The 24,411-nt window shown below is 34.2% G+C and overlaps 1 protein-coding gene across 1 annotated transcript in view; it reads left to right on the plus strand.

The window, feature by feature from the left end:
* Positions 1–206: 206 nt before the first annotated feature.
* LOC143222341 (uncharacterized) overlaps positions 207–24,411 on the plus strand; it is a 63,298-nt gene continuing 39,093 nt past the window's right edge. The window contains exons 1-2 of the mRNA XM_076448759.1: positions 207–917; positions 22,938–23,149. Of these exons, the coding sequence (XP_076304874.1) occupies positions 802–917; positions 22,938–23,149 (328 nt within the window). The 5' untranslated portion in view covers positions 207–801. The remainder of the gene's footprint in view (positions 918–22,937; positions 23,150–24,411) is intronic.

The following is a 24,411-nucleotide window of genomic DNA, read 5'->3' on the forward strand; positions in this document are numbered from 1 at the left end:
TAATTTAACTTGATGATAGAAATAGGAATTACATTAATTATAGTGATCTGCTTAATGTACATCTACAGAGAACTGGTCAAATTTTGGTCTTCGGTCATCCAAACACTTTGTAGGTCATGTTAAGCGCGAGGAATAATTGGTGTAGATTTACGGTTAACATACGAGAGAACCTTTGAGCACGTGCATGTCAACATTTGATGGAGATTCTGTAACCCGAATGGAGTATTTTTGAAAGAGTTACGAAACACGTGCTGGAATGAATAAACTAAATATGTGATGAAATACTGGTAATTTCGTCATAATTTAAAAAGAGCACGTGAAGAGAGGTCATCATTTTTATTATCTCTGTCAAATATCTCGACAGTATGGAAAATATTATCCATTCGAAACAGTTAAGGGAGTGATTTATTATTTCACTTCTGTTCTGACACCATTTTGTATTTCTTATTTTTGTTTTTGAATTTTTTTTTTCGGGTAGTGTTGTGTAATTTTTTCAGTAGGTCTGTTCTGGCACTCGCATATCTTAAACGTGCAGCTGATTTCGCTCATAGATCGTGAAATTCGTAACTGGTAATATTTCGTTCCGGTACGACGTAAAACTTCCCTCGAAGCTGAAACCGCTTACATCCCGCAAATCGTCTGTTTAAACCACACAACCCGGTTTTTAGTTTCTCTTTTTTTTTATTATTTTATTAAACGTGTATTTTGATCAGTTGGCAGCTGACACCCGGCGGTTGACACGATCAAGTTTCTGAAACACTGTAAATTGTAACATAGCCCAGAACTGTTATCACTTGGTAAATGGGAAGATGTCTCTTTGTTGGTTTTTGTATCCGTAATGGATTTCCATCTCACTTCACTGTTTTTTTTTTTGTCGACTCATTTGGACCTACTTTCGAGAACCAAATATTTATGGGGTAAATAATTTTTTTTTTAGTTTAAGACATATTTTAAAATGTAATTTATTAATTTTGTATTTATAACATAAGGAATATTACTACACATAAATTATGACATTTTGTTAACCACTACTGACAAAAAAAAACAAAACACACATTTGGTTTGTTTGTTTCTTGAATTTTGCGCAAAGCTACTCGAGGGCTATCTGCGCTAGCCGTCCATAATTTAGTATTGTAAGACTAGATGGAAGGCAGCTAGTCATCACCATCCACCACCAATTATTGGGTTACTTTTTCACAAACAAATAATGGGATTGATTGTCACATTATACCACAACCACGGCTGAAAGGGCGAGCATGTTTAGCGCGACGGGGATGCGAACCCACGACCCTCGGATTACGAGTCGCACGCGTTAACACGCTTGGCCATGCCGGGCCGGACATTTAGTTATCACTCGAATAGGTTTTAATTTCTCTCTAGTGGCAAATATGGGGCCTTACGACCTTAGAAACTGGTTTCGCTACCCGTGGTTGGTACAGTACAGATGGTTCACAGTTAATTGAACGTAAAGTTACACAATATGGATCTAGCCCGAATTTTAACAAGTCTCTTACTGCTATCGCTGAAACACCGAGATATATTGAACAGGAGTCATAGTAAATGATCAATGGAATCGGACGTGTGTGTAAAAACCAAAAAAGTTTAGGTTCATTTAGCTGTTAAGACTTCTCTCAAATGTTAATTCACGGAAGAGCTCGTCTGTTAGGGTTAAGTAAATGTAAACTGGTCCAGCAAGGCCAGGTGGGTTAAGGCGTTCGACTCGTAATCTGAGGGTCGCCAGTTAGAATTCCGATTGCACCAAACATGCTCGCCTTTCAGCCGTGGGGACGTTATAACGTGACGGTCCATCCCACTATTCGTTGGTAAAAGAGTAGCCCAAGAGTTGGCGGTGGATGGTGATGACTAGCTGCCTTCTCTCTAGTCTTACACTGCTAAGTTAGGGACGGGTAGCGCAGATAGCCCTCGAGTAGCTTTGCGCGAAATTCAAACAAAGAAACAAAATGTAAATTACTTGGTATGGAGACTCAAGAAGTGTGATCAATTCAATTGGAAACTGTTTATCTAATGATCAAAACTTGACAGTTAAACAAACGTAATGGTTATATGGGTTTATTTCATGATGAAATACGTAGTAAAACCACGTGCTACTCATTAACATATATTAATGGTGTCACACATCTCATTAACATATATCAGTAGGATCACACATCTCATTAATATATATCAGTAGGATCACACATCTCATTAACATATATTAGTAGGATCACACATCTCACTCTCATTAACATATATTAGTAGGATCAGACATCTCACTGACATACACTAGCATAATCATATATCTTACGAACATAGTTGGTTTGATCGTATATATATATATATATCATTATCATACACTAATGAGATCGCATATCTCATTAACATATATTAATGGTGTCACACATCTCATTAACATATATTAGTAGGATCACACATCTCATTAACAAATATTAGTAGGATTGTCATGTAAACAGAGATAGGACTGTTTTTGTTTTATAACACGACACGCTATCGTTAACACATGAACTTATTTTTATGAACTTTATAAGATTCGTTTCTTATAAAAACAACAAAACACGCTGTAAAGTGTAGCCCTTGTCAGAAGAGAGACTCATAGAGAATACATTCAGACACGTTAAGGGTACCACCTGCCCCTCCATATCCGTCAGAATATAACAGGATTAACTCTCTGAGCAGAAAACACCTCGGGAATTCATTCAGTCAGAAGAAAAAAAAAAGAAGAGAACTGAGATTATCACGCTCTGACTTCTAACAGTGTGTTCAGTCGTTGGGTACATAGTGTTCTCCACCCTTATTGTGGCAGTCAGTCGCAATGTACAATAGAGAAAAGATTAGGGTTTCTAAATCTTACTCATTGACCTAAAATATGAGGCTTAGTCAACGAAGTTTTGTGGAGGAACTCAATCTTATCTTACGTTTTATTTTTATGCTGTCTCTCGTCAAAAACTGCTTGTTTGTGTGTGTGTGTTTTCAAGTCACGAAATGATGAAACCGAAGTTGCTTCCCTTGAAGAACGCAGCATGACGCCGGTGTGGTCAGCAGGTCGGCTTACGTGACGTGAACAACAAGCAGTACCAGCATTGTGACGCATTGTTATCTAGATTGGATTTACCGCGCACCCTGTCGTTCAATTCAAACAGGTGTGTTAACCTAACAGGGATGCTCGGAGAATCAGAGGTCACGTGAATCACTTAGAGTTTTGCTCTTTACTTATGAATTCAGCATTATGACGAATTTTTTTTTTATGTATGGTTCATTTAGTCTAAGAATCCTACGTTCAGTTTTAAGGCTCTCTCCAGTGGCGTGTTTGCAGATTTACAACGCAAAAACCCGTGTTTTGATACCCGTGGTGGGTAGAGCACACACAGCCAGTTGTGTAGTTTAAATTACAAAAAAATAAACAATTGTTTTAAAGGTACTTGTGGCCCTCTTAAAATATTATCCAAAACGTTTTAATCTGATTTCTCTTTTCGGTATTTCATAACTCAGTTTCTAAAATTTTCATATCTGACAACGTTCAAATATTGGTTGTAAACAAAACAACGTTCAACCATCAAGTCGGTTTATTTTCATTTGTGCAAACACAACCTATTTTTTCGATAAACACATTATCATATTTTAAAGCGTTGTATTATTGATTTTTGTTTGTTTTTTTTGTTTTTTGTGGAATTTCGCACAAAGCTACTCGAGGGCTATCTGTGCTAGCCGTCCCTAATTTAGCAGTGTAAGACTAGAGGGAAGGCAGCTAGTCATCACCACCCACCGCCAACTCTTGGGCTACTCTTTTACCAACGAAAAGTGGGATTGAACGTTACATTATAACGCCCCCACGGTTGGGAGGACGAGCATGTTTGGCGCGACTCGGGCGCGAACCCGCAACCCTCGGATTACGAGTCGCACGCCTTACGCGCTCGGCCATGCCAGTTGTATTATTGAAGAATCACCTATGATGTTTTGTTTTGTTTGTTTGTTTTATAAAATTTATCGCAATGCTACTCGAGGGCTATCTGCGCTAGCCGTCCCTAATTTAGCAGTTTAAGACTAGAGGGAAGGCAGCTAGTCATCACCACCCACCGCCAACTCTTGGGTTACTCTTTTACCAACGAATAGTGGGATTTATCGTACCATTATAACGCCCTCACGGCTGAAAGGGCGAGCATGTTTGGTACAACGGGGATTTAAACCCACGACCCTTAGATTACGAGTGCTTACGATGTAACAAGCCAACTTGAAATATCCGGAATTTTGCTTGTTGAATTAAAAACAATGGATGAAAATATTTTAATATTAGGCCTAAAAGGTCCATATCGGGGTTTAATCTCAAGTCAGTTTGTGCTGTAATGATTATTACAAAACGCTACATTGGCTTTCTTATTCATCCCCATCGAGCCAAACATGCTGCTCTTTCAGCCGTGTGGGCGTTATAATGTTTCGGTCAATCCCACTATTCGTTGGTAAAAGAGTAGCCCAAGGGTTGGCGGTGGGTGGTGATGACTAGCTGCCTTCCTTCTAGTCTTACACTACTAAATTAGGGACGGCTAGTGCAGATAGCCCTCGAGTAGCTTTGTGCGAAATCCAAAAAAACAAACGCTTTCTTATTCTTTCAATAGTTTGTATTTTTTAAAGCTGAATTAGGGTGAAGTCAGGTCAGCTTTCAGTGTTGACAATATTACGTAGTATAAACTACTTATGACGTAACATTCATGGTTGGTTTGATGTTATGCTACTTTCAGTATATAGTAAACCATTGTTAGGGGAAGAAATAGACAGCCTCGTCAATTTGGAGTCTAATGAGCTGTGAACGAAAGAAAAATTTTGACGACAAACGAAAGACAGATATTTCTTATTTACAGTGGAGAAGAAATCTGTGAGAAGTTTCCTTTATCATTATTGTCTCTCTATCTTGTTCTTTTCTTCCAAAAAAAAATATTTTATAACCAGAAAATACAAGCCATGAGACCGGACCAACGGGTTAAAACGGAAGTTCAACTTACTTTAAGATAGTTATTTGTAAGTTGTGAGTGAACTGGTTTTATATCTAACCATTTTGTTCTTAGTGTGAGTCAGTTACAAGATAAATGAGCGAAGTTCCCTGACATTGAATTATCAGAGTTCCTCTTTCGGATTATTTTATCTGTTTTGCTAATGAAAAATAAAGGTTTATTTGGAATAACTCCTGCTCAGCTGATATAACCAAGCTTTGGACCAAACCAGTTACATGTGAAATGAGGCGTTTGCCAAAAACCTAAACAACAAGAGGTAATCTGACCTGCGTTGAATAACGGGACAGATTAAATCACGCTTCTGTTCTTAGGGCAGTAGAGCGAAAATACAGCTCGTTAAACTAAACAATTAAAGAATGATTAATGTGTAACTTTTCAGTTAAACAAAATCAGTTATAAAATTATATCGGTCACGTTTTTGGTTCGTTATTACGAACATCAAGCATCCGATGGTCAGTCATGTGATCGAAAATGCAAATATAGAAATATAAAAAAGAAACCATTCAAGGGTGTAATTTCTCAGCTGGTACATCTAATATTTTAGTCTTATCGTAAAAGTATTTATTTCCAGGTGAAAGTTCATTTTGTTATAGAATAATATTCACATGTGAATAATACCAACTATCAAAAATATATACGATAAAAATCTAAACTAACGTGAAGGATAATATATTTAGATTGAACATTTGTACAGCGGTAAGTGTACGGATTTACAACGCTAAAACCAGGTTCGGCAGATAGCTTGATGCGGCTTTGCTGTAATAAAAACACACATACTGAACATTTTGTTGTACATATAATTTTTTATAAACCTGTTTTAAACACAGGAGGTTAAAAATTCCATAATCTGGTCATTATTCCAAGCAAAAGAAAAACTTATTTAACGTGGTAGATAAACTATTTTTTTTTTATTATATTCCTTGTAGCAATAAAATAAAAAGATGTTTCTTACTTAATTCGTTCGGAGCTCGGTCAATGCTTTTTACGAACAAAGGTAAACATACATCTCATAAGGTCAAACCTAGAAGACTAGGACCCAGGTTTAAGAACTGTTCAGTAGACGGGACACGAAATTCTTTAGTCGCGACTCAGATTTCTAGGTCAGAGCTGAGGGCTTTCAATTCGTGTACGAAGAATAGATAGAGTCCGGTTACGATAGAACTGAGTGTACAGCACATTCGCTGTCAGCCATGTGTAGATCCAGGGTTGGATTACTCTTCTCCCAATACTCCCGAACTTTACTCCTGTTAAGAACAAAGACCGACAGCCTGCTTTGTTGTTTTTTTCACTTCTCAAGCCTAAATAGGCTGAAAACCAGAGTTCATTCATACCCACGGTTCTTAAACTTTAAACGGGAATCCCTCTTTCTTTGAACCCAATATGAAAAAAAACATTTACATCTATTGGATAACAAAACCGAAAAAAAAACAAAAAACGCTGCTATCGAATGTTATTTAATCTGCTCAATTAATACGTAAGGTGAATCGAGCAATTATTTTTGAGGTAACATAACATAGAATCTGGAAATATATATCTTAGAAACCACAAATTACATTTTTTTAAAGAAATGCACGCTACGACTTTAGTCCTGTGTGAGAGCGAGTGGAATCGTACGCCTGATTTTAGCGTTGAAAATGCGGAGGCTTACCTCTGTACTAGTGAGGTGCTGTAGTCCTGCCCATATAAAATCTGTAAATATTTATTTTATAAACCACAAATTACTATTTCAAAGAAATACATCCTATAACTGTAGTCCTGTCCAGACAAAAACCTGTAAATATTTATTTCAGAAACCAAAATGACTGATTTTGAGAAATATATTGTGAAGCGGAACCTACTGGATGAAGTTTATACTGTGTTATTGATGTAGGTTAGTGTAGGTTAGTGAAGCTGAACCTACTGGATGAAGTTTATACTGTGTTATTGAAGTAGGTTAGTGAAGCTGAACCTACAGGATGAAGTTTATACTGTGTTATTGAAGTAGGTTAGTGAAGCTGAACCTAAATGGATGAAGTTTATACTGTGTTATTGAAGTAGGTTAGTGAAGCTGAACCTACTGAATAAAGTTTATACTGTGTTATTGAAGTAGGTTAGTAAGCTGAACCTACTGGATGAAGTTTATACTGTGTTATTGAAGTAGGTTAGTGAAGCTGAACCTACTGGATGAAGTTTATACTGTGTTATTGAAGTAGGTTAGTGAAGCTGAACCTACTGGATGAAGTTTATACTTTGTTATTGAAGTAGGTTAGTGAAGCTGAACCTACTGGATGAAGTTTATACTGTGTTATTGAAGTAGGTTAGTGAAGCTGAACCTACTGGATGAAGTTTATACTGTGTTATTGAAGTAGGTTAGTGAAGCTGAACCTACTGGATGAAGTTTATACTGTGTTATTGAAGTAGGTTAGTGAAGCTGAACCTACTGGATGAAGTTTATACTGTGTTATTGAAGTAGGTTAGTGAAGCTGAACCTACTGGATGAAGTTTATACTGTGTTATTGAAGTAGGTTAGTGAAGCTGAACCTACTGGATGAAGTTTATACTGTGTTATTGAAGTAGGTTAGTGAAGCTGAACCTACTGGATGAAGTTTATACTGTGTTATTGAAGTAGGTTAGTGAAGCTGAACCTACTGGATGAAGTTTATACTGTGTTATTGAAGTAGGTTAGTGAAGCTGAACCTACTGGATGAAGTTTATACTGTGTTATTGAAATAGGTTAGTGAAGCTGAACCTACTGGATGAAGTTTATACTGTGTTATTGAAATAGGTTAGTGAAGCTGAACCCACTGGATGAAGTTTATACTGTGTTATTGAAGTAGGTTAGTGAAGCTGAACCCACTGGATGAAGTTTATACTGTGTTATTGAAGTAGGTTAGTGAAGCTGAACCTACTGGATGAAGTTTATACTGTGTTATTGAAGTAGGTTAGTGAAGCTGAACCTACTGGATGAAGTTTATACTGTGTTATTGAAGTAGGTTAGTGAAGCTGAACCTACTGGATGAAGTTTATACTGTGTTATTGAAGTAGGTTAGTGAAGCTGAACCTACTGGATGAAGTTTATACTGTGTTATTGAAGTAGGTTAGTGAAGCTGAACCTACTGGATGAAGTTTATACTGTGTTATTGAAGTAGGTTAGTAAGCTGAACCTACTGGATGAAGTTTATACTGTGTTATTGAAGTAGGTTAGTGAAGCTGAACCTACTGGATGAAGTTTATACTGTGTTATTGAAGTAGGTTAGTGAAGCTGAACCTACTGGATGAAGTTTATACTTTGTTATTGAAGTAGGTTAGTGAAGCTGAACCTACTGGATGAAGTTTATACTGTGTTATTGAAGTAGGTTAGTGAAGCTGAACCTACTGGATGAAGTTTATACTGTGTTATTGAAGTAGGTTAGTGAAGCTGAACCTACTGGATGAAGTTTATACTGTGCTATTGAAGTAGGTTAGTGAAGCTGAACCTAATAGCATACATTAAAAGCATCAAGTAACCCTAGGGAAAACCTAAACCTGAGACGGATGTCGGCTCTAGAACTATACAACCATCTGAAGTGGCACTCCTGCTGCATGTAACAATTTTTCGCTGTTTTCACGTGGATGACGTGACGGCGCGCGTGTCACGGCATTAGATTAAGGGACAATGAGTGGTTTCTAAATAGTTGTAGAATTTGTCAAAATCTTAACTAAAATAAAGGAAGGGGTTTTCGAAACCTTTGGGGCCACGGCAAAGAACCCTTAACCATAGGGGCCACAGCAAAATATCTTTAACATAGGGGCACAAAATCGAACCCTCAGCGTTAATTACACACCATGATGTTCTGCTCAACCCATGAAGTTAATGTGCGATACACCTTGTGTCACTATCAGTGAAGTTAATGTGAAGTTCACCATGTGTCACTATCAGTGAAGTTAATGTGTAATCCACGTTGTGTCACTATCAGTGAATTTAATGTGTAATCCACCTTGTGTCACTATCAGTGGAGTTAATGTGTAATCCACCTTGTGTCACTATCAGTGAAGTTCATGTGTAATCCACCTGTGTCACTATCAGTGAAGTTAATGTGTAATCCACCTTGTGTCATTATCAGTGAAGTTAATGTTTATCTAGCTATCAGTTATAACATATGAATAGTACACATTAAAACATATACTTGTTATAACATATATCTAGTACGTATAAACAACATGATTGTTATAACATATATCTAGTACATATAAACAAGATATTATTGTTATAACATATATCTAGTACATATTAACAACATATGATTGTTATAACATATATCTAGTACATATTAACAACATATACTTGTTATAACATATATCTAGTACATATTAACAACATGATTGTTATAACATATATCTAGTACATATAAACAACATATGCTTGTTATAACATATATCTAGTACATATTAACAACATGATTGTTGTAACATATATCTAGTACATATTAACAACATGATTGTTATAACATATATCTAGGTATATATTAACAACATATGATTGTTATAACATATATATATTACATATAAACAAGATATTATTGTTATAACATATATCTAGTACATTTTAACAACATATGATTGTTATAACATACATCTAGTACATATTAAGAACATATACTTGTTATAACATATATCTAGTACATATTAAGAACATATGCTTGTTGTAACATATATCTAGTACATATTAACAACATATGCTTGTCATAACATATATCTAGTACATATTAACAATATATGCTTGTTATAACATATATCTAGTACATATGAAGAACATATGCTTGTTATAACATATATCTAGTACATATAAACAACATGATTGTTATAACATATATCTAGTACATATAAACAAGATATTATTGTTATAACATATATCTAGTACATATTAACAACATATGATTGTTATAACATATATCTAGTACATATTAACAACATATACTTGTTATAACATATATCTAGTACATATTAACAACATGATTGTTATAACATATATCTAGTACATATAAACAACATATGCTTGTTATAACATATATCTAGTACATATTAACAACATGATTGTTGTAACATATATCTAGTACATATTAACAACATGATTGTTATAACATATATCTAGTACATATTAACAACATATGATTGTTATAACATATATCTAGTACATATTAACAACATATACTTGTTATAACATATATCTAGTACATATTAACAACATGATTGTTATAACATATATCTAGTACATATAAACAACATATGCTTGTTATAACATATATCTAGTACATATTAACAACATGATTGTTGTAACATATATCTAGTACATATTAACAACATGATTGTTATAACATATATCTAGTACATATTAACAACATATGATTGTTATAACATATATCTAGGTATATATTAACAACATATGATTGTTATAACATATATATATTACATATAAACAAGATATTATTGTTATAACATATATCTAGTACATTTTAACAACATATGATTGTTATAACATACATCTAGTACATATTAAGAACATATACTTGTTATAACATATATCTAGTACATATTAAGAATATATACTTGTTATAACATATATCTAGTACATATTAACAATATATGCTTGTTATAACATATATCTAGTACATATTAAGAACATATGCTTGTTATAACATATATCTAGTACATATTAAGAACATATGCTTGTTATAACAGATATCTAGTACATATTAACAACATATGCTTTTTTTAACATATATCTAGTACATATTAAGAACATATGCTTGTTATAACATATATCTTGTATATATTAACAACATATGCTTGTTATAACATATATCTAGTACATATTAACAACATATGCTTGTTATAACATATATCTAGTACATATTAAGAACATATGCTTGTTATAACATATATCTAGTACATATTAACAACATATGCTTGTTATAACACATATATAGTACATATTAACAACATATGATTGTTATAACATATATCTAGTACATATTAACAACATGATTGTTATAACATATATCTAGTACATATTAACAGCATGATTGTTATAACATATATCTAGTACATATTAACAACATGATTGTTATAACATATATCTTGTACATATTAACAACATATGCTTGTTATAACATATATCTAGGACATATTAACAACATATATCTAGCTATAGATGAAAACTTTATATCTGTTACACGTCTATAAATCAATGACATATTTCTACACTTAACCAATTATGAGTAACTAGCTACACCTCCAATCATTATGGATATCAGCCATGTCACAGCTCGTGTCTCTATTCAGTTTGATTCTTTAATTTCAATCTTGAATTTGAATGAACGGGCTACATAACACTAGAGGGCAGCACTTCATTACTGTAATTTTAACACTGTATAAAGACATCCGATTCGTATCCAGAAAAACATGAGAATCTCTTTCCTGAGTTTTATCTGGTTGTCATAGCAACTTACATATCTGATGACGTCACAGAATTAAAGTTTTCTAGAAAACATTGTTGTCTGTCATTACCAGCTGTTTATTGATAAACTTGACGAACTACAGAGTACACTAAGACAACGGGTTTCGAACAGAACATACGAACATTTCTCTTAATGGTTCAGCGATAAATGTACGTGCTTACAACACTAAAAATCGGGTTTTGAACCCATATAACCCAATGTGCATATTAATACATAAAAACCAGCCAACAACCTACATTTTGTTCCCGCTTATAACATTAAGCCACAAACAGTATTAATTAATTGATGGTGGTTATGACAAGTAAATTTATTTGCGTTCATATATATTAGAAAATGTGAATTCACCCAGGAAACAATGGCGAATTAGTTATTCAAAACATTTCGTTATCTTAACATCAATTTTACCCAATGAAACCTTTCCTTAAAGGCAAATCATTTTCTTTTCTCCTTTCCCTTTTGCCAGACTGTTTCCTTCCTTGCCAATGGAAACTACAAATTATGCAAATAACGGTTACTACGAAGTTTGTGTCACAAACTCTACACGTACATTTAGCACGTTATACTGGTGTTTGTTTGTTTGTCTTGAATTTCGCACAAAGCTGCACGAGAGCTATCTGCGCTAGCCGTCCCTAATTTAGCAGTGTAAGACTAGAGGGAAAACAGCTAGTCATTACAAGCCACCGCCAACTCTTGGGCTATCTTTCGCCAACGAATAGTGGCATTGACTGTCACATTATAACGCTCCCACGGCTGAAAGGGCGAACATGTTTGGTGTGACGGGAATTCGAACCCGCGACCCTCGGATTACGAGTCGAGTGCCTTAACCCACCTGGCCATGCCGAGGTCGTTATACTAGTGTATTTGTAAAACTACAAATAAATTGTCTCGAAAGAATAACTGATGTAAATACTGGATATGAGGCAATTAGGTAAAATGAGTCGTTCTGACATACGTCTCTTTCCAGAGACCACAGCATCACGGACTGAAAGAAAGAGGCTGAAGCCCCTAGTGTGTCCAGTGATATATACCAATTTAATATCGCTGTAATCTGTCAAACTGTGTGTTCTGTTTTCAGTAATTCAAATAAATCGTCACTAATTCTCTACTATACGGTTTGAAATAATACAGAAATATACTGAAATAATACACAAATATTCTGAAATAATACACAAATATTCTGAAATAATACACAAATATTCTGAAATAATACAGCTCCGACTTAAGTTTTAAGAACCCAGAATTAAAGATGAGAGCTTAATGACAGAGGTGGTCGCTGAGCCTGGTAAGGAAGTTACAAGAACACTAGCTGAGTAAACAGTTTAAGGTACAGTTGTGTTATAGCACTAAGACTTAAAGTTGGAATTATTTTAATACGCGTAATACAAGACGAACGTAGCTCGATTGTGTCGGCGCACTTCTGACACGTTTATTTATGAGAATGTTTTGTATTTTCAGAAATCGCTACTCTGTGTCCTTATATGTTTAACATTAGCCTTAAAGTAGTGGTTGCAACTGTGTTTTTATGTTTTAGAGGTTCGCTAAAAGCTAAATAAGGGCTCTTTGTGTTAGCTATCATTATTATTGAACTACAATAATACACAAGAAAAAGGCAGTTAAGTAGCCCACATAACCTATCGCTAATTCTCAGGCTACTACAATGAAAGATTTGGACACAAATTGTATCAAAACGAAATAGACAACTGTACAAATTGTATCAAAAAGAAACAGACAACAATACAAATTGTATCAAAACGAAATAGACAACTGTACAAATTGTATCAAAAAGAAACAGACAACAATACAAATTGTATCAAAACGAAACAGACAACAGTACAAATTGTATCAAAAAGAAACAGACAACAATACAACTTGTATCGAAACGAAACAGACAACAGTACAACTTGTATCAAAACGAAACAGACAACAGTACAAATTGTATCAAAACGAAATAGACAACAATACAAATTATATCAAAAAGAAACAGACAACAGTACAAATTGTATCAAAAAGAAACAGACAACAGTACAACTTGTATCAAAACGAAACAGACAACAGTACAACTTGTATCAAAACGAAACAGACAACAGTACAAATTGTATCAAAACGAAGCAGACAACAGTACAAATTGTATCAAAAAGAAACAGACAACAATACCAATTATATCAAAACGAAACAGACAACAATACAAATTGTATCAAAACGAAACAGACAATTGTACAAATTATATCAAAACGAAACAGACAAGAATACAAATTGTATCAAAACGAAACAGACAACAGTACAAATTGTATCAAAAAGAAACAGAAAACAATACAAATTATATCAAAAAGAAACAGACAACAATACAACTTGTATCAAAACGAAACAGACAACAGTACAACTTGTATAAAAACGAGACAGACAACAATACAAATTGTATCAAAACGAAACAGACAACAGTACAAATTGTATCAAAAAGAAACAGACAACAATACAAATTGTATCAAAACGAAATAGACAACAATACAAATTATATCAAAAAGAAACAGACAACAGTACAAATTGTATCAAAAAGAAACAGACAACAATACAAATTGTATCAAAACGAAAAAGACAACAGTACCAATTATATCAAAACGAAACAGACAACAATACAAATTGTATCAAAACGAAACAGACAATTGTACAAATTATATCAAAACGAAACAGACAACAGTACAAATTATATCAAAACGAAATAGACAACTGTACAAATTGTATCAAAAAGAAACAGACAACAATACAAATTATATAAAAAAAAACAGACAACAATACAAATTGTATCAAAACGAAACAGACAACAGTACAAATTGTATCAAAACGAAACAGACAACAGTACAAATTGTATCAAAAAGAAACAGACAACAATACAAATTATATCAAAACGAAACAGACAACAATACAAATTATATCAAAACGAAACAGACAACAGTACAACTTGTATCAAAACGAAACAGACAACAGTACAAATTGTATCAAAACAAAACAGACAACAGTACAAATTGTATCAAAACGAAACAGACAACAGTACAAATTGTATCAAAACGAAACAGACAACAGTACAAATTGTATCAAAAAGAAACAGAAAACAATACAAATTATATCAAAAAGAAACAGACAACAATACAACTTGTATCAAAACGAAACAGACAACAGTACAACTTGTATCAAAACGAGACAGACAACAATACAAATTGTATCAAAACGAAACAGACAACAGTACAAATTGTATCAAAAAGAAACAGACAACAATACAAATTGTATCAAAACGAAATAGACAACAATACAAATTATATCAAAAAGAAACAGACAACAGTACAAATTGTATCAAAAAGAAACAGACAACAATACAAATTGTATCAAAACGAAAAAGACAACAGTACCAATTATATCAAAACGAAACAGACAACAATACAAATTGTATCAAAACGAAACAGACAATTGTACAAATTATATCAAAACGAAACAGACAACAGTACAAATTATATCAAAACGAAATAGACAACTGTACAAATTGTATCAAAAAGAAACAGACAACAATACAAATTATATAAAAAAAAAACAGACAACAATACAAATTGTATCAAAACGAAACAGACAACAGTACAAATTGTATCAAAACGAAACAGACAACAGTACAAATTGTATCAAAAAGAAACAGACAACAATACAAATTATATCAAAACGAAACAGACAACAATACAAATTGTATCAAAAAGAAACAGACAACAGTACAAATTGTATCAAAAAAACAGAAACAGACAACAATACAAATTGTATCAAAACAGAAAAGACAACAGTACCAATTATATCAAAACGAAACAGACAACAATACAAATTGTATCAAAACGAAACAGACAATTGTACAAATTATATCAAAACGAAACAGACAACAGTACAAATTATATCAAAACGAAATAGACAACTGTACAAATTGTATCAAAAAGAAACAGACAACAATACAAATTATATAAAAAAAAACAGACAACAATACAAATTGTATCAAAACGAAACAGACAACAGTACAAATTGTATCAAAACGAAACAGACAACAGTACAAATTGTATCAAAAAGAAACAGACAACAATACAAATTATATCAAAACAGAAACAATACAAATTATATCAAAACGACAACAATACAAATTGTATCAAAACGAAACAGACAACAGTACAAATTGTATCAAAACGAAACAGACAACAGTACAACTTGTATCAAAACGAAACAGACAACAGTACAAATTGTATCAAAACGAAACAGACAACAGTACAAATTGTATTAAAATGAAAAATAGAACACTATAAATTATATGAAAGTGAAACACGCGATGGAACAAACTATACATATGTTTTACAGTGTTAAATTGACAAACTATACATATGTTTTACAGTGTTAAATTGAACTAGAATTAAACATGACAGAATCAGAAAAGTTAGTTATTGCTTGTATCTAGTCACCTCTTTAAAACATATAACTAAAAGAATTAAAATGAAACCAGCAACTGTCATAGAACAGCTTTAACACAATATTTGTGTGGATTACTCAGAAACACTCGCTTGTATGTAAGTATGTATCAAGAGTTTGAATGAGATTATTTGTAGTCAGGGCCAGTATATCTTGATAAAAACTGATGTCGCTTTATTAAGTTCGACGTATGTTCATCACGTCATTATGTGATTTTGTAGAACTGATGTCTCTTTAACAGGTTCTGTTTATCTTCACTAGGACCGATATATATGTACGTCTATCAGGTTTCATGCACCTACAGTAAGACTTATATACCTTTATGATTGAAACGCAGTATTATAATATGTTTGTTAAGCATGCTGCACTATTAGTAACTATTGACAGTTCCCTAGCTGCTAAACATAATGTTCTTCGAAAAATTTATTTATAAGAAGAGTTGGTCATCGTGGCGAGTGAGTTCAAGTTTTAAAATTACACACGAAAACAACTTTCGGCGTGTTATTTGTAAATCTTTTTACACATGCGTGATTATAACCATCTTATTTAAAATGCTTATTTACACGTAAGTTTGATAGCATCGACGCAAATTACATACGTGTTTTTAGCCTGCAGTTAAACTGAAAGTCATGTTTGATAACTTTATGGTTTGGAGTGAATTCATAAAAATTGTTACATGGTTCTTTGTCGATAACTCTAGGTTAGCTGAGACCTAGCTTCTCCCCAGGTCAGATGAGCCTGCGGGGAATTAAACAAACCCTAGGGTTGGGTGCCAGCGTCTCCGTGATAGATCGGTACTGCACCCTCGCTTGCATTTTAATAAGGCTCGCAGTGACGGTCTATTTGTGGCCGGCCCCGGATGTGCCTGCAAACAATGGGCTTTAATCGGTGCGGCCACATGCCATGCCAAAACCTTAATAAATTGTAAAACATTAAATCCTTGAATACAATAGGGTTTCGCTGCTTTCCAAGGATGAGCTTGTGGACACTATGGAAACTACCAATTAAACTATACACTTAGTTTCGAAGTATGAACTTAACGTGCTGGTTACAGAACCAAATATTCTACGAAACAGAACATCTTGAGAAATTTTGTGTACCATCCCTTACAAGGCACAATTGTCCTACCGACAAGAAACTATGCGTACTTCTACGAACTAGGCAGACGTCCCCTTTGTCTCTTCACGTGTGAAGTGTGTAAAATTTTTGTTTCTAGTATTCGTCATTAATTTGAGGTTCGAAACCCCTCTAGGAGTTTAGAAGACTGAATCGGAATCTCTTATAGCCTGAGACTGAAAACCGTAAAATAAAGTTGCTGTTAATAATACAGACTAAATCTCATATACGTAGCATAAAATTTACGTATACTATAATGAGTGGTTTATCTTCTATGAGCCCGGCATGGCCAGGTAGGTTAAGGCGTTCGACTAGTAATTCTAGGGTCGCAGATTCGAATCCCGGTCGCACCAAACATGCTCGCCCTTTCAACCGTGGGGGGCGTTATAAATATCACAGTCAACCCCACTATTCATTGGTAAAAGAGTAGCCCAAGAGATGGCTGTGGGTGGTGATGACTAGCTGCCTTCCCTCTAGTCTTACACTGCTAAATTAGGGGCGGCTAGCACAGATAGCCCTCGAGTAGCTTTGCGCGAAATTCAAAACAAACAAACAAACAAACAAGCTATGCTTGAAATTAAAAAAAACAAACAAAACTTCTATGTAATTACAAGTAGAAAGAATCGAGAGACAAAATAACCGAATAAAATCAGTTGTTTAATTTGTGTTAATTGGTTACATATGCAAATACAGTCAGAATCACGTTAACTTCATGTTACATTACCATCATCTATCTACGTACCTACACGCAGACATATGAAATGTTGATGTAAAAATACATATATATTTTTGAAGAGTACAACCAACAAGACAGATGTAATAACACCATCCAAGTTTGACTTTAAGTAAGATTGAAATTTCTTCAGAAATTAATAGCACTAATTTACATTTATTTATGAACAGCACTCGAGTTTACTTAAAATTATTGACGAATAGCATCTATTTCAACTTACCGATGAATAGCACATGCTTAAAATCATCTATGAATAGCACCCAGTTCACTTAAAATCACTGATTCATAGCACCCATTTAAACTGACATAAGTGGTGATTGAATGTTGTAGCGTTTGTAACCATACTGTTCTATATATATTTTATATCGTTCATAGGATACTTTATTATGATAACCCGTTTCTGCGTAAAAATAAACGACGAAAACCAAGCATTGATAGGACTTTTGTTTTAGTTTCATTAAAATAATGCAGTATTTTTGTTTCTTTTTTACTGTCTCCTATTCAAGGAATGGCCCGGCATGGCCAGGTGGGTCAAGACGTGCGACTCATAATCTGAAGGTCGCGGATTCGAATCCCGGTCGCACCAAACATGCTCGCCCTCCCAGCTGTGGGGGCGTTATAAAGATACGATCAATCCCACTATTCGTTGGTAAAAGAGTAACCCAAGAGTTGAAGGTGGGTGGTGATGACTAGCTAGCTGCCTTCCCTCTAGTCTTAAACTGCTAAATTAGGGACGGCTAGCGCAGATAGCCCTCGAGTAGCTTTGCGCGAAATTAAAAAAGAACAACAAAAAACAAACCTATTTAAGGTAAAAAACAACAATAACAGAAAACAGATGTATGGTGAAAAATAAACATTGTTATCTCTACCTGGTGTCTCTTGATAGATGAACTGTAAGTTTAAGGACTTACAACACTAAAATACGGGATTCAAATCTCCCACCACCATGTACTTAGTGCAGATAGCCAGCCTATTGTGTGGCTCTGTACTACAAAACTGCCACCTGGTGGTAGTCATTTTTAATAGTGTATAATTAATTTATTCAGAGTATCATACTTCATGTATTTTTTTTATTTTAATACCATCACAGTCACGTGGTTCGCAGCGCTGAACAAAATTAACGAGAGAATTATAAAACTTGTAGAAAAAACTGTATTTTAATTATTACGGTAATAAAATGTTTAAATCGGCCGTTAGGGGACTTTCCGTACATGTTGCATAGTGTGTTAGAGGATCATAAACACCCCGCTAATGAGGGCACAACTTCTCTGATCTTTGACAGAATTTCGTATCTGATAAGTAGGTGAAACCCTTAGTACACCAATAGGAGAGGTCTACATAATTTGTTTTGACCAATTACGCATAACATTTAAATATGAAGCACAAGAAAAGTGAACGCCCACGTGAAGTACTGTCGACGTGATGATAATTTAAAACACAACTTTACGTAGTTTTTATGAACCGCTCTAGTGAAGTTTATATTTGAATATTTTATCGTTTAAGAAGTTCACAGTTTCTCATTATGAACGTTAAATATTGGCATTGCATCCCGCCAGATGAATAAAACATAAACATGGTACGAAATACACTCTCATGCCGTCCGGTATAGCCAGGTGATAACGGCGCTCGAGTCTTAATCTGAGGGTGGTGGGTTCGAAACTCTGGCACACCAAGCATGCTCGCCCTTTTAGTTGTGAAGACATTACAATGTCACAATTACTCCCACTATTCGTTGTTAAAGAGTAGTCCAAGAGTTGGCGATGGGTGGTGATAACTTCCCTCTAGTCTTACGCTGCTAAATTGGGAACGGCTAGCGCAGATAGTCTTCGTGTAGCTTTGCGGGAAATTAAAAGACAAACAAACATTCTGATCCATATGTAGAAGTAATAAATACTAAAATAATGTGAACACTAGTGGAGGTACTCCCAGAAGTAACAACTACAAATGTTCTATCCTTTTCTTCCCGGTATCTTAAAATATGAGTGATCCATGTATCATCACATTGTTCCATATTGATCTGTGATCTCACATCTTAATCTGCCCTTCACCTGTTATGCTGACAAGGGAAAACAAACGTTGAATCTTTTTAGTCATGTCTTAAGTATTCTGTGCCTTCTAACTTATCACATAGTTGTAAACAATATTTTAACTCTGGATTTATGACGTAACCACGAACGATGATTTTAACCCTGGATTTATTACGTAATCATGAACAATGTTTTCAACCCCGTATTTATCACACAATCATGAAAAATCTTTTTAACGCTGGATTTATCCCATAATCATAAATAATCTTTTTAACCCCTATTTATGACGCAAACATGAACAGTTTTTAAACCCCGTATTTATTATGTAATCCTAAACAATCTTTTTAACCCTGAACTTATCACGTAATCATGAACAATGTTTTTAACTCTGAATTTATGACATAGTCACAAACGATCCTTGTGAAGATATATTGATTCATTTTGTTTTGTTTTGTTTGTTTGTTTCGGAATTTCGCACAAAGCTATTCGAGGGCTGTCTGCGCTAGCCGTCCCTAATCTAGTAGTGTAAGACTAGAGGGAAGGCAGCTAGTCATCACCACCCACCGCCAACTCTTGGGCTACTCTTTTACTAGCGAATAGTGGGATTGACCGTCACATTATCACGCCCTCACGGCTGAAAGGGTGAGCATGTTTGGCGCGACGGGGATGCGAACTCGCGACCCTCAGATTACAAGTCGCATGCCTTAACACACTTGGCCATGCCAGGCCCAACATTCATTTTGATTTCTGGAAAACAGCAACGTACTCTACAACATGAGTCCACTGTTTGTTTTATTGTAGTAAAGATTTATTTATTTTCTAATGGTTAAATGTACGAGTGCGGTGTACATATAATAAACGAAATGTTAGAACTTAATCAAAATGAAAAAAAAATAATAATCATGCCACATGACTAAATAAAATAATTCTTATTAGAGATATTTCACACGACACACTAGAAGGTGACGCGACACCTTGTGGTTAGGTACACAAATATGTTCACAGCTTATGAAAATTAAATCAAAATAAATGCATAACTTATTTTCCCCAGAGAATTTCCGTTTTCTTCAACTTAAGTTATGAGTTCCTTAATTTATTTGGAATCAGTTTTTACGAACTTGAACAAAGATATTCAGATTAACTTAATGACCAAATGTTAGGTGTTTTTTTTTCATTGTTACCAGATGAGAGTAACATGGCACATAGGGTGCCAAATGGATACCACAAGTTTCACCCAGCTGAAAATAAAAATCTATTTCAAAATAACCTCTCTTCTTTAGCTCTAATGAAAGGAGATTATTGTATCTACCTATCTTGCACACGGACAAGAAGTCTTTCAACAAATCAAAAACAACTTATCTCATCTGCAGAAGCTTGACTTTTTGAAGTTTCGAATCGCGTGGTTCAAGTTTTCTCCATGACTGGACGGAGCCAACGCCGATTCAAAACAGTCTGAATCGGACTCTGGACAAAGCTCATTTATTTCGTGGTATGGTAGCCATCCTCAGCCTGTAATTAGTGCCAAGAGAAAGACGACTTGGTAATGGTGAAATGACTCGCCCGCTTAAATACTCCAGATATTTAAATACTCCAAATAGTTTTCGCTCCTTCTCCTTGAGTAATAAATACTCATGAAGTTTTGATGTAAAGAATCAAAACAAACACACACACACACACACACACACACAAGATTTTTAAAAGCTTTTCTTACCAGAAGCCACCTTCAAAGTTTTACTAATTTAACCAATTTTATTGAATATTCTTTCTCTCCAAATTGGAGTTGTTAAAACTTGTTAGTTTTGTTGTTTCTAACAGGTGTTAGTTTTTACATTTACCATCATATTTGTTTAGTATTCTTGGTTCTGTTAAATGAACTGCATTATTTATAGTTTATATTTCACAGAGTTTTAGTGACTTCAGTGTTAGAGTACAGGAATTTCACACATTGGCCGAACGGTCCTGCACTACAATAAATATTCATAACACTAACACAGTGACTGGTTCTGTACCACCATAAATATTCATAAAACTAACACAGTAACTGGTTCTGTATTACCATAAGTATTCATAAGACTAACACAGTGACTGGTTCTGTACCACCATAAATATTCATAAGACTAAAACAGTGACTGGTTCTCTACCACCATAAAGATTCATAAGACAAACACAGTGACTGGTTCTGTACCACCGTAAATATTCATAAGACTAACACAGTGACTGGTTCTGTGCCACCATAAATATTCCTTCAGATTGTACAGTGACTGGTTCTATACCATCATAAATATACCTTCAAATTACACAGTAACTGGTTATATACCATCATGAATATTCCTTCAGATTACACTGACTGGTTCTATATCATCATAAATATACCTCCAGACTACACAATGAGTGATTTTATAACTCCATAAATATACGTATGACAGAAAGAGAACTTTTAATTCAGACAGCACAGTAACTTGAATAAAAACAACTAAATAAAACAAGACAACCGAAAGGTTTCCCTGAAGAACATAATTAACTTTCTTTAAAACATGTGTCACTGCCCTCTGTCATTTTGCATATTGAGTCACCATAACCAGTGCCATCTTTCGACAGCGTCAAGAAACATTCTCAATTGTTTATAAACTAAGTTGAGAAACGACACGTGTGAAATTCAAAACGAATTTGTAACTGAGCGTTGAATGTTTATTTTACCCTAAAAACAGTATGAAATACGATCGGTTAAACTATTTTGACATTTTTCAACACAACGGGCACGTGAGATCATTTACGATTTTCTGTAATAACCCGGCTATAATTTACATTTTAAACTGAAACGTAACAGCCTTTTGTTGTTATGCATTCAGGTTTCTATCTACCGTTCGGACAGCTGTAATTCAAACATTTTTTTTTTCTCACGGTTCTTGTAGTTTTATGAACTTTCCCACACGGATCTCTAGTTCTCACTGGAAACCTATATTATAGCTATATGATTAGAGGTTTTTCTTTAGGATGTTTTATGAGTTATGACTTGTAATCTAATTAATGTGACAGTAAATTTGTGCCTCACCCAAGGTAATTGTAAAGTTCTATTCGATAGCATGGTATGCACACCGGAGCTCCCGGCGGGTATGCGGTCAGACCGACAGACACTCCTCTCTGCGCAACAGTTCGCTTTGGCCAACGTCTCTGGGTTAACATCGATCAAAGTGTGTCGGATGAAAAATTTTATGCAAGAAAAAACTGGACATATCGTGTTAGCGCCTTCTAAATTACGCTCAGAATATACGACAGGAATTCTCCTTCTGACAGGTAAATTGTCTAAAGCTACTGTTCTTGTTTTATTTATAAAAAGAACAAAGCCTATTGGCTGAAAGCATGACCTTGACTTCGGTCACTAAATGTGGTCGAACAAAATAACAATGAAAAGATATTTACATATTACAAAATATATTATATATTCAAATATTAGAAAACAGGACCGTCGATCAATAGATAAGTAATTTAATCTTTAAAGTTGTGAAGGTGTCTAATACAAACTGTATTTTACTGTTGTGAACATGTCTACTACAAACTGTATTTTACTGTTGTGAAGATGTCTACTACAAACTGTATTTTACTGTTGTGAACATGTCTATTACAAACTGTATTTTACTGTTGTGAACATGTCTACTACAAACTGTATTTTACTGTTGTGAACATGTCTATTACAAACTGTATTTTACTGTTGTGAACATGTCTACTACAGAATGTATTTTACTGTTGTGAACATGTCTATTACAAACTGTATTTTACTGTTGTGAACATGTCTACTACAAACTGTATTTTACTGTTGTGAACATGTCTATTACAAACTGTATTTTACTGTTGTGAACATGTCTATTACAAACTGTATTTTACTGTTGTGAAGATGTCTACTACAGAATGTATTTTACTGTTGTGAAGATGTCTATTACAAACTGTATTTTACTGTTGTGAACATGTCTATTACAAACTGTATTTTACTGTTGTGAAGATGTCTACTGCAGACTGTATTTTACTGTTGTGAAGATGTCTATTACAAACTGTATTTTACTGTTGTGAACATGTTTATTACAAACTGTATTTTACTGTTGTGAAGATTTCTATTACAAACTGTATTTTACTGTTGTGAAGATGTCTATTACAACTCTATTTCACTGTTGTGAACATGTCTACTACAAACTGTATTTTACTGTTGTGAAGATGTCTACTGCAGACTGTATTTTACTGTTGTGAAGATGTCTACTGCAGACTGTATTTTACTGTTGTGAACATGTCTACTACAAACTCTATTTTACTGTTGTGAAGATGTCTACTGCAGACTGTATTTTACTGTTTTGAACATGTCTATTACAAACTGTATTTTACTGTTGTGAACATGTCTACTACAAACTGTATTTTACTGTTGTGAAGATGTCTACTACAAACTGTATTTTACTGTTGTGAACATGTCTATTACAAACTGTATTTTACTGTTGTGAACATGTCTATTACAAACTGTATTTTACTGTTGTGAACATGTCTACTACAAACTGTATTTTACTGTTGTGAAC

The sequence above is a fragment of the Tachypleus tridentatus genome, chromosome 8, assembly GCF_004210375.1.
Source record: "Tachypleus tridentatus isolate NWPU-2018 chromosome 8, ASM421037v1, whole genome shotgun sequence".
Taxonomy (NCBI): domain Eukaryota; kingdom Metazoa; phylum Arthropoda; class Merostomata; order Xiphosura; family Limulidae; genus Tachypleus; species Tachypleus tridentatus.